This window comes from Choloepus didactylus, chromosome 8 (assembly GCF_015220235.1).
Source record: "Choloepus didactylus isolate mChoDid1 chromosome 8, mChoDid1.pri, whole genome shotgun sequence".
Classification (NCBI taxonomy): Eukaryota; Metazoa; Chordata; class Mammalia; order Pilosa; family Megalonychidae; genus Choloepus; species Choloepus didactylus.
Genome location: NC_051314.1, coordinates 85,543,342 through 85,554,676, shown reverse-complemented (window position 1 = coordinate 85,554,676; position 11,335 = coordinate 85,543,342). Strand labels below are relative to the sequence as shown.

Here is an 11,335-nt window from a genome sequence, read left to right as displayed (position 1 = left end):
GTATATATATATATATACTTGTACAATGCAGTCTCAATTGCAAAATACTTTCCATTCATTATATTACTCCATTCTCACAACATTGTTTCCATTGTCCAGACAAGGAAACTGAGGTTTGGAGTGTGACCTGTCAGCATAGAATATGATGGAAAGTTCTCCAGGCCAGGTTCCAATTCCAGCTCAGCCATTGACCTGTTGGACCACCTTGGACAAGTCACTTGCTTTCCCCCCTCAATACAACATAAGGGGCTCCACTCTATAGTTTCCAATCTCTCCCAGATCTCCACTCTTGGGCCTGGGACTTGCCCCAGGACCTTCCAGAAGGGGGAGGTGGAGCAGAGTCCAGAACCCAGGCCCCCTGACCCCACTGTCCCCCTACCCTGCCTTTGCGCTTGTCCCGGAGCAGGACTGGAGGGGTTAGTGAAGAGCCGAGGAGTGAGGCTGGGGACTCGTAGACCCGAACGGTTTGACGCAGTCACAGCAGCACTGATGGCAGAAGGTGGCATTGCCCAGAGGCCAGACTGAGTGGGCACTGAGGCCAGGGAGCAGCTAATCGGGCATCACAGACTTCCAGACCCTGCACAGCTCACTGACCCACAGAAATGTCTTGAGCCTGTGGCCTGGGTAGTTCTAAGTCCTGGGGGTTCCTAGAGCCTGTCACAGCTTCTAGGACCCTGGCATGTGACTTTGGGGGACCTGCCCACCTCCTCTGAGTATAAATAATACTATTACTAATAACTGATATTTATTGAGGGCTTACTGGGCCAAGCACTGCTCTGAGCATTTTACATACATTATTTCATTGAATCCAAAGGCCAGTCCCATGGGATGGGTTTTGTTATTATCCCCATTTTACAGATAAGGACAAGAAGGATTAAATCACAGAGTTGGAAAAAAGGTGAGGCTTGAATGGAAGACCTCAGCTTCCTCCGCTGACCCCAGTTTGACTCCCTCACCCAGGTCAGGGGTCACAAAGCCATTGAAAGCATCCCCTACCTCCAGGCTGTGAGAGCTGCTATTTGGTTGGGGTACCAGGAAGGAGGCGAAAAAGTTTAATAACTCATGGGAGACTGACTACAAGAAAATAAGCACAGAAAAGACACGAAACCTTTATGTCTTGGAAGATTTGTCACAAGCCAATCAGTTGTTTTCCATCCCCACCAAGAAAGAAAAGTTGGAGGTCAGACAGCAGGCAGAACTTCCCAGTCATGAGAAGGGGTAGCTTTGACATCTCTCATGGTCAATTTGGGGTGAGCTATTGTCCCTGCCTTGGCCAACAGTTTGAGTCAAAGACAGTGGGCCGGACACAATCCCCTATAGAGGTTCTCATTTACAGTAGGGGTGTGGGGTGAGTGGGGGGACAGGGATGCCCTGGGGCAGCAGCCCAGAGGTAACTGAGGGAACAAACACGGAAAACCAGGGGACGTCAGTCCTTATCTGGAGCTCATTAATGGGGAACATTAGTCAGCTGTGAAGGCCAAGATGGGGTGATAGGGATATGGGTGGGCCGGGGTAGGGGGTGGGGGCCAGGGACAATTACTGGAGGGGGTATTGGCCTAAACTCCACCTCTGCCGCACGTGGCCAAATCCAGGCTGGAAGGGCCCAATATATTCCCGTGGCCCAGCCTTCCCAGAGACCCTGAGTGAGAACAAGAGAGAGCCACAGTCCCGCTGCCCAAGACCCCCAGGCCAGCCCGCAGACGGCTCTGCAGCATGTGGGAGCTCCGGTCCATCGCCTTCTCCAGGGCTGTGTTTGCGGAGTTCCTGGCCACACTCCTGTTCGTCTTCTTCGGCCTCGGCTCGGCCCTCAACTGGCCACAGGCCCTGCCCTCAGTGCTGCAGATTGCCATGGCTTTCGGCCTGGGTATAGGCACTCTGGTGCAGACTGTGGGCCATGTCAGCGGGGCCCACATCAACCCTGCCGTGACGGTGGCCTGCCTGGTGGGCTGCCAAGTCTCCTTTCTCCGAGCTGCCTTCTACGTGGCTGCTCAGCTGCTGGGGGCCGTGGCAGGGGCTGCCATCCTCCATGAGATCACTCCACCAGACATCCGTGGGGACCTGGCGGTCAACGCAGTGAGTAGCCAGAGCCTGGGGTCCCTTGTAAAGGATGAGGGTCTCAGTGAGGGCAGGGACAAGGGTAGGGGAGGGAGTGTGTGTGCACGCATGTGTGAAAGTCTGGAGCCAGGAACACAGCTGCTGTGGGACAACTAGTGTAAAAGGAGTAAGAATGCCACTGCACAGGCAGGATACAGATGGGTTTGCTGGTAGCTTCTGCCCTGAGCCTCATGGAGGAGCAGAAGCACCAAGGTTTCTGTTCTGTTGGACTTGATGCCAACATTACAGGGAAGACTGGGCTAAAGCTTGGTGGGGACAGGGTCCCAAAGCAGACTTGATTTTTGAGCTGGGAGGGACCTCAGAATGCAAGTCATGGGAGTCTTCTAAGGGGAAGTGGGACCAACATTTCTTCAGCATCTCCTGTCCGCTGGGCCCCATGGCAGGTGCTCCCCACAAGCCTGGCACCGACACCTCACAAGCTCTGCAAGGTCAGGATGGGCATGCCCACTTCTCAAGGATGTGACAATAGGCTAATGGAGGGAAAGCGCCAGAGCCAGCCCTCAAACCCAGGCTTGGCCAACAAAACCCATGATCTTTCACCCTGACTAATATTCCCTCCCTCGGCCGTCATCTAAGCCTCGTTTTGCAAACAAGGAAACCGAGGTTCAGAGACGGGGTTTGATGGGCCGAAAGTTCCAGTTTGTCAATGCCAGAGGAAGGACTGGAACCCAGGGGAAAGCTGCAGGGACAAGGTCTCCCCAAACCCTGGAGAAAGTCTCTAGAGCCCATGAGCTAATTACTGATTACATGATGCAGTGGCTAATTGGGCACCTTGGGCACTTTGGGAGCTGAGGATGATGCTGCATCCCCTTCCCCCTCCCTGCCCCCTCCTCCACTTCCCCTGGGTCTGCGGAAGGCCTGAGAATCTGAGCGGCATAGGTGGGGATGGACCTCAGCTCTCCCTCTGCCCCTGCCATTCCAAGCCAAGAAAACAGATGTCCCTTTTGTGCCTCAGTCTCCCCATTTCTTGGCCTACTCCCAGACATTTCTTCAGCTCTGAGTTTTCTGAAATGCATTCAGCAGAGTCTTTCACAGTCTCTGTGGCCATCCCCTCCTTTGGCCTTGAATCTGTGAGGAAGGGTGGCCCTTCTTCATGCAAAGGGAAGAGGTGTCCCTTTTTCAAAATGGAAAACATGATGAGGCTGGAGGCCCAGGATTGCAAAAAGGCTAGCATGACCACAGAAATAGACAAAAAGAGAGCATGCCTAATTTCACTGAGAATTAGCTCAGTTTGCAGCAAGGAGAGGTCCAGTTAGACTAAAAGAGGAACTTCCTGAGAGCATGGTCAAGAAAGTCTCAGAATGCATGGCTGGGGAATCTCCCTCTCTAATAGCAGTGCAGTGGGAGCACTAAGGGACTGTGGGGATCACCCAGCCTGTTTCACCTCATTTCATAGCTGACTGGGGCCATCGGAAGGGAAGGGTCATTTACATCTTGAGGAACCAGGGAGAACCCTGCCTGGCTAGAATGGGGCAGCAGTGGGCCTGACTTGCCCTGAGCCTAGGGACGACCCCAAGTTTGTCCCATGTGTCTCTGAGGACTCTGGGGAGGACACTGTGGTTACCAGAAAGAGTTACCATCAACAGGCATGTGCTCCATGTCATGCCAGGTGCCACTTCACCCTCCATACAACCCTGGAAGGTACATTATGTGATTCTCCCACCCTGAGTGGTAAGTTGAGGCTTGGCATTCAATTGCCCCAAATTACATATCCAGTAAGTGGCATTTACCAACTGGAACAGGGCTGGCGCTCCGCTCGTGTCATTTCCAGTCCTCATACAGCCCTCCAGAATCCATTTTATCACTCCCATTTTACAGAAGGAGAAATTGAGTCTGAAGTAAATAGGGCCCCACAGCAAGTTGGGGGTTCTCCAAAGTGTCCACTTCCAAAGCTCTTTTCACTGCCTCCCACTAGACCATGCTGCCACTGGACGACAACAGGAGGGATTTAGGTTAGATGCTAGAGAGACACTAGTGTACCATCTCAATATCTAGGACCCAGGGGTGTGGGTTCAGGGCCTGGAGAAGGAGCATGAGAGCTCAGAGCTGTCGCAGCTCCACACATTGCAGGGCCCAGCCCCAGAGGGCAGGGTGTAGGGCACAGGTTGACAAAACTTGGGGAGAAATCCAGTGCTGGGTGTGGCCCAGTTATGAAATCGCCTCTTTGCTGGGTCCCCAAGTTCACTCCTTGTGCAGAGAAAGGTCTGCTGGGACCAGGGGCCTCCCACAGGTGTGGTGGTGTCACAGTACAGGGCTCCCTTACCTCCACCCCAACCTCCTCAGGAGAAGCAGGGTGGAAATTAACAGGGCAAGAATGAGGCCCAAAAACACAATGGGGGGCAGGCAACACTTAGGAGAAAGAGTCATCTTGTGGACTCAATGGGGAAGGGGGTGCACTAGGACCATCTCCCCAGACCCAAGATCTCAACAAGGCCAAAGTCTCTAGACCTTGTCCCTATTTCTTTGACCACAGAAAGACCACAGCTCTCTCTTTACACTAGTATCTTATGACCTAAACCAAGAGGAAGGCATTCCTATTACCTGACTTAAAGCTCCCCTGCTGCAATCGAAACCTCTTACCTCTTATTCTTCAGGAAACAGAAAATCTGGCTCTCAGTGTCCTTTTCCTCCTATACTGTAGGCACACAACCCCAGCCCCCTATCCCAATGAGCTGTGGAGAAAGCTTTCCTACTTCTGGCTGGAGGTGGTCCCAAGCCCAGGAAGAAGGCTTCAGTAGCTTGGGCTAAGGTGGCTGGTGAGCCCTGGTGTTCTGGCTCCCAACCCAGGGGCCACCCTGGAGCCTCAGCTGCAGTCAGGTGGGAAGACAGAGCCAACGAGGGGAGCATGCTCAGGGTCCCCCTACCTTCTCTGTCCCCAGCTCAGCAACAACACAACAGCTGGCCAGGCCGTAACTGTGGAGCTCTTCCTGACCCTGCAGCTGGTGCTCTGCATCTTTGCCTCCACCGACGAGCGCCGCGCTGAAAACTCGGGCACCCCTGCGCTCTCTATCGGCTTCTCTGTGGCCCTGGGCCACCTCCTTGGGGTAGGTCATGGCCACTGATTCCAGCCTCCCTGGAGGTTCAGACACACAGACTACTCTAGAAACAGACACACAGAGCCCCCAAAAGTGACAGACACAAAGATCCCCCCTCCAGAGGGACAAACACAAAGAAACCTAAAAGGGGCAGATGCATGGGCGTCCCCCCAAAGAGGCTGACACCCAGACACCCCAAAGGAACAGATATCATCCAGTCCCAAGTGAATACAGAGACGCATACTTAACGTTGCGAGGATTCCCTTTAGTTTGTCTGGTCTCCAATACTCAGGCTGGTTGAGGTTCAAGCACTGGAGAGGATGGGGGCAGGGACTCCCTGCTCTGTCCTCACGTCCCTTCTCCCCCTGGCCCCTGCTTCCTACTGTAGATATACTACACTGGCTGCTCCATGAATCCTGCTCGCTCCCTGGCTCCGGCCGTCATCACCGGCAAGTTTGATGACCACTGGGTAATGGCCGAACCCCCCCCCTCCCAAATCCATCTCAGAGGGAGAACAAGGGTTCCAGGACCACAAGATTGGGCCAGGGTGAGGAGTGAGGCGAGGGGTTCAGCAGCTGTGCTCCAAACTCTCCACAGTCCAGAAGTCTTAGGCTCCACCTTCTGGTCTGATGCTGAAGACTCAGTTTCCGCATTTGTAAATTGGAGATAATAACAGTTCTTATCTCATTGCCTTCTTAAAAGGATTAAGTGAGGTTACCCACTAAAACAGATCACACAGTGTCTGGCACTTAGAACCCAATAAATGGTAATACAAAAGCCAAAACATATATATTTATTACTTAGCACTTACTATTGTTTAGTATTTGTCAGGCCCTATTCCAGGTGCTTTGCAAATATTAACTAATTTAATCTTCATAACAACCCTAGGAGGTAGGTACCATTATAATGAAAGGAAACTGAGCCACAGGGTGCAAGTAGCGTCTGAAATTCACACAGCGGTGATGGTGGGATCAGGATTTGCACCCAGGCGGTAGCTCAGAGCCCGCACCCATGAAGACCACACTAACAAGTGGTGGTCATAATCGCCTGTGAGATCCCTTTCCAACACAAAGGTGTCTGTGAGTGGAGAGGGGAGCATGTCCCCAGGCTCAGACTGGGTTGTGCGAGCCAGGCGCGGGGAAGGAGGGGTTCGGCCGCGAGTACGCGCCTCCCTCCCTGCTCCGCACTGCAGACGCGGCCGCGCGCTGGGTTGGGGAAGGGAGACCCTCCCTCCCCGCGCGCGATGCTGAGCCGCCCTCTCCGCTTTCCCCCCACCCGCCACTCGCCCCAGGTCTTCTGGATCGGACCCCTGGTCGGCGCCGTCTTGGGCTCCCTCCTCTACAACTACGTCCTGTTCCCCCCGGTCAAGAGCCTGTCGGAGCGCCTGGCGACGCTGAAGGGTCTGGAGCCCGACACCGACTGGGAGGAGCGCGAGGCGCGGCGGCGGCAGTCGGTGGAGCTGCACTCGCCGCAGAGCCTGCCGCGGGGCAGCAAGGCCTGAGCGCCCGCGCGGGCCCGGGCCTCGAAGGTCCCCGGACGGAGGCTCAGAGGAGCTGGGAGTGACCGCCTGGGGGGCCGGAGGTGGCGCCCTGGGCTCAGGGGCACCCGCCAGCCCCGCCGGGACCCAGCCGGAGACGGAAGCACCCACCCCGTTCCTCCTCTCCTCCAGCACCGAAGCTGGTCTCCAGGGCAGAGTAGCTGCTTCCGGACGTGCAGCCGCCGTGGGCCGGCGGGAGGGCGGCCCGGTCCGAGAGGAAAGCACAGGGGGCTGCTGGGGTAACGGGGAGCCTGTCAGATGCCCTGCGCTGAGGCTACAGGCGGCGAGTAGTCACCTCTCTGCACCCTGAAAGGGGGGAGCTGGGGACTTTGGGGACCCAGCTGGGGAGAGAGGGAGGGCCGGCAGAAAGCAGGAGGCTCTAGAGAGCCTGGACCGCGGCCTTGGTACGTCTGGAAATGATCCTTCCGGTTTTGCTGTGTGCAAGTATGTGTCCATCCCTGAGTGTCTCCCAGTTCCCGAGTGCAGGGTTGTGCATGCTCCTGAGTGTGAGCAGGTGCACCTAGTGGTGGCACAATTGTGCATGCTGGAGACCTCTCACTCCCCCATTGTCCCTTTGACCTCTTCCTCCCCCACCAGCGATAAATCCCCTTCTTCTGCAGTGGATGAGTCCTTGCTCCCTGTGAGTCCCAGGGGCTCTAAGGAAGTGCTCCCCAGGAGAAGGGGAAGGGCTGGGTCTGAGAGGGCTGAAGGGAGAGCCCTGATTTCCAATCCCTGCCCTGCCCCTCCTGGAAATTTCCCTTTCCTCAGGCTGCAGCCCCGGGTCCCAAGACATGTCAGGATCCATGGGCTGAAGCAGAGGTGCCAACCAGAGTACAGCTCCCCCAGAAGTGGCCTCTGGGAGAAAAGGAGGGCTGGGTGGCCAAGGACATCCTTTCTGCCCTGAGGAAGCACCTCTCCAAAAGGAGAAGCAGGCATATGTGTGTATGCCTACATGTGTGTGTGCACAAGACCCCCATCTCCAGGGAGGAGGGCCAGACCCAGAGATTAACCTCCCGCTGCAGCAGAGAAAGCAAAAGCCTTTTGTGGGCCCCTAGCCTTTGTCTTGAGAAAGGGGGAGATTTGCAACTAGACACTTCTTGAAAGGAGACACTGGTTTCACAACTGAGCTCAGCACACACCTCCAGCTGGCTGGGCAAGGCACTCAGGCACACAGCCGCGGGCAGCGGGCAACACCCCTCCATCCCCCACCCCTCTCCCAGGCAGCAACGACTCCTTGCCAGGACTCTCTGTTCCCCTCCCTTCCTCCTCTCAGCCCCAGAGTTCCTCCCCTGCTCCCCAGCTCCCACCCTGGACACTGGATAGTGTTGAGAGAGCAGCCTGGCACTCACAGGACCAACCCATACACCAGAGAAGAGAAATGACTTGTCCAGGTAGAGGCAGGTCTGAATCTAGAACCCAGGCTTCTAAATTTCCAGGCCAGTGCAGTTGTTCTCGATAATTAAGTGAGATGATGCATGTAAAAATGCTGTGTGAACTGTAAATCCTAATACCACTATCATGCATCATTAGGATCATTTTCATTATTTATGCTTCCGGGGAGTGGAGAATGCAGAAGTGGCCTGGCCCTTGGCCTCCTTTACCTGAGTCAGTGGTCAAAGCCAAAGAGAGCCCTGGGAGCCCCACAGTTAAGACAGAAAAAACCTGGTTTGGGGCTGACCCTATCCTTGTCCAGCCTCTTGACCTCTCCTCACTCCAAGCTCATGCTGACTATTCTCCCAGCTCCCTCCTCCCACCCCCCAGACTGTCCATTCTCTCCCTCTCTCCAGCCTGCTGCATAACTAACCTAAGATCACACCTTGAGCTCCACCCCCCACCCCCGCACTCTCTGTCACCTCCATGTTTTCAAGGCTTTTGCACAAGCAATGGAGCAAAGGTGACCTGAGCACCCACTGTGCACCAAGCACCGAATCTCCAGCCCCTGCCTCCCCTCGATTCCCTTCAGAGTTGCAATGCATATAAAGACCATCTTTGTAATGGCACTCCTACCCCCATCCCCACTGACACCTTCCCCTTCTCCTCTATGATCTTGACCATCTTCCTTGACTTTCCCTGTGGGGTCAGAAAAGGACTGCCCTGGGCCATGGGCACTATGAAGATGACTCCCAAGCCCAGGACAGCTGGTGACCCACCTGGTCCCGCTGTGGGGGGACGGGGTCTATCAGGGCCAAAGTGACCTCCGGGGCTGAGCTCCTGGTAGCAGCGTGTCCTTGCTCTGGAGTTCAAAGACAGCAAGGCACTGAGCTGTGAGCCCAGCCTGGGTGTGCCTCAGGCACCTCATCCCCGCCTGGCCTCACTCCAGCAGACTCCCCTAGCAGGTGCCAAGCAGTTCTCTCAATGCTCTGCTTTCTGGATTTCATCTCCCCCAAAACTAAATGTTCCCAGCCCCTATTGCCCAGATTGAGGCACTGAGGTCAGTGGTTGAAGCAGGATTCAAAGCGATGGAGATGGAGGAGAACTGACACACATTGAGCATCTCTTATAGACCAGCCAGTGTGCTTCGTGCTTTATATTTTCCTATCTACAAAGCACTCCCTTATCATCTCCTGTGATTATCTCCCAACCCTGTGAGATAAGCAGAGCAAATATTATTCTTTCCATTTTATAGATTAAGAAATGGAGGTTAAGAGACTGGTCTAAAATCACACAGCTACTGTGTAGTGGAGCCAAGACTTGAACTCAGGCCTTCTTATTCAAATCCTATGAGCTTTATATTTGGAAACCAGGAAAGACCAGGTCTGTACTGAGGCAAGTCCTAGACTCCTGCTGGGAGCCCCTGGCAGAAACCAGAGCACATAACTGCACCCACTGTCTTGAGGGCATAGAGCCTTGGATAGGGAAGTGACGGGGTAGAGAGGAAATGACAAAGAACATCGGATGGGCTTCTGCCCTTGAAGAGCTCCCAGTCTGCAGAAGGGTAGAGGTCAGACCCACTCCAAACCAGACAGAGGAAGGTAGACAGACCTCCAGGTCCCTAGGCTGGGGACAGAAAAGACTGAGGTGAAGGGAGGAGGAGGCTGACCACTGGGTCCCAGCAGCATCCATTCCCACTTTGTGCCAAATGACTTTGCACCTGAAAATGTTGCTTTGATGTTGTTTTATATCTTTAAGATATGAGTTTGTATGTGTACAATGGCTCCCAGACTGTAAGCCTTTTAGGGGCAGGGCTTCTTCCAGTTCTTTGATGGCCTTCTCCTATCTGTTTTCTCTCATCTGTCTTGTCTAGCACAGTATTCGGCATATAGTAAGCACTCAATAAATGTTCACTTGCCTATAAGTGCTGTTTCCTCCATACCCTGGAAGTGGTCAATACAGTTCAAGGTGCCAGAAAAGAGACTGGATTCTCTGGCATGTAATGAGCTTCTCAGCCCAGAGCTACTATTAGGAGTGGGGTAGAGGGGATTTCAGCGCTGAATTAGAAGCTCGACCAGGAGGCCTGCTGAGGCAAATTCCTATTGCCTTGAGGAAATATTCCAACCTGGTCAAAATGGGCACCCCAGGCTTTGTAACCAGGTGGCACTATGGAGACATGGGCAGGCTGTGTGGCCCCCAGAGAGAACAGTGCCATATGGTTCTGTTCTCCAGAAAGAACAGTGCTGGTTGCAGTGTCATATTGGAAAGTTAGAGCAGGGACCTCCAAGGTCTTGGACAACACCTAACACTTAACATGTTCAAAACTGACCTCTGATCTTTCCCCCAAAACCTCCTTCTCAATTATGACAACTCCATCTTCCCAGTTGCTCAGGCCAAAAAGATCAGGGTCATCTTTGACTCCTCCTTCTCTCACATCCCACATGAGATCAATCAGGATATCCCATCCATTCTCCCTTCAAAATGGTTCTAGAATCTGATCTCTCTCACCTCCTTCACTGCCTCCACTCAGGCCCGGCTGCCTTCACCTCTGCCTAGCTCACTGTAGTCCCAGCTTCCACATCTGCCCCTAAGGTCTCCTCACAGCCCAGCAGCAGCATGAGCGTGTTAAAAACTTTTGTCAGTGCACATCACTCCTCTGTTCAGTGGTTTCCTAGTTCCCTCCAAGTAAAGCCCATGGTCCTTAGGGTGGGGCACAAGGTCCCACACTCTGCTTCCTCTCAGCCCACACTCTGCAGCAACACCGGCTATTCTGTGCCTGGAATGTTCTTTCCCCAGATCTCTGCATGGTTCTTTCCCTCTCCTCCTTCAAGTCTTTGCTGAAATGTCACCTTATGAATAACACCTATCCTGACACCTTGTTTAGAATTGCCTAGAAGCCCCCATCCTACCACAGCAAGCCCAGTCCCTTTACATGTTCTATTTTTTCTATTGCACTTACAGATTCTATCATACGATATAGTTTATATATGCTTGCTGTTTATTATCTGTCTCTTTTCATAGAATATAAGCTCCTTAAGGGCAGAGACTTTTGTCTATTGGGTTCATGGCTGTATCTCTAATGCCTAGAACAGCATCTGGTACATAGTAGGAGCTCAAGAAGTCTTTGTGGAATGAACAAATGAATGAGTCTTCTCCAGCATTGGGATACTACGTAGAGCCCCAGGGCATTGCCTGCTCCCAATTACCCTACCATCTCTACTGCCCCCTCCCTGTCTAGGAACTTCTTGCAGGAATCCATGGGTCGCTGTATCAGGAG

At 53.7% G+C, this 11,335-nt stretch overlaps 1 protein-coding gene across 3 annotated transcripts; it reads left to right on the top strand.

Moving 5' to 3' along the window:
• Positions 1-1,639: 1,639 nt before the first annotated feature.
• AQP2 (aquaporin 2) lies at positions 1,640-9,976 on the top strand. Of its 3 annotated transcripts, none has more exons than XM_037848014.1 (4): positions 1,640-2,073; positions 4,995-5,159; positions 5,539-5,599; positions 6,442-9,976. In XM_037848014.1, exons 1-4 carry the CDS (start codon positions 1,714-1,716, stop codon positions 6,711-6,713), a joined length of 858 nt encoding a protein of 285 aa, XP_037703942.1. In that variant the 5' UTR covers positions 1,640-1,713; the 3' UTR covers positions 6,714-9,976. The 3 variants fall into 3 exon arrangements, with proteins under 3 accessions (XP_037703942.1, XP_037703943.1, XP_037703941.1); XM_037848015.1 differs by having other exon boundaries at positions 5,539-5,619; XM_037848013.1 differs by having other exon boundaries at positions 5,539-5,697.
• Positions 9,977-11,335: the final 1,359 nt, after the last annotated feature.

Excerpts from the sequence above, each read along its gene's own strand:
- AQP2 (XM_037848013.1), top strand. The coding sequence starts at position 1,714 with ATGTGGGAGCTCCGGTCCATCGCCTTCTCCAGGGCTGTGTTTGCGGAG. Across the intron at positions 5,160-5,538 it reads CCCTGGGCCACCTCCTTGGG|ATATACTACACTGGCTGCTC; the intron begins GTAGGTCATGGC and ends TTCCTACTGTAG. Across the intron at positions 5,698-6,441 it reads GACCACAAGATTGGGCCAGG|GTCTTCTGGATCGGACCCCT; the intron begins GTGAGGAGTGAG and ends CACTCGCCCCAG.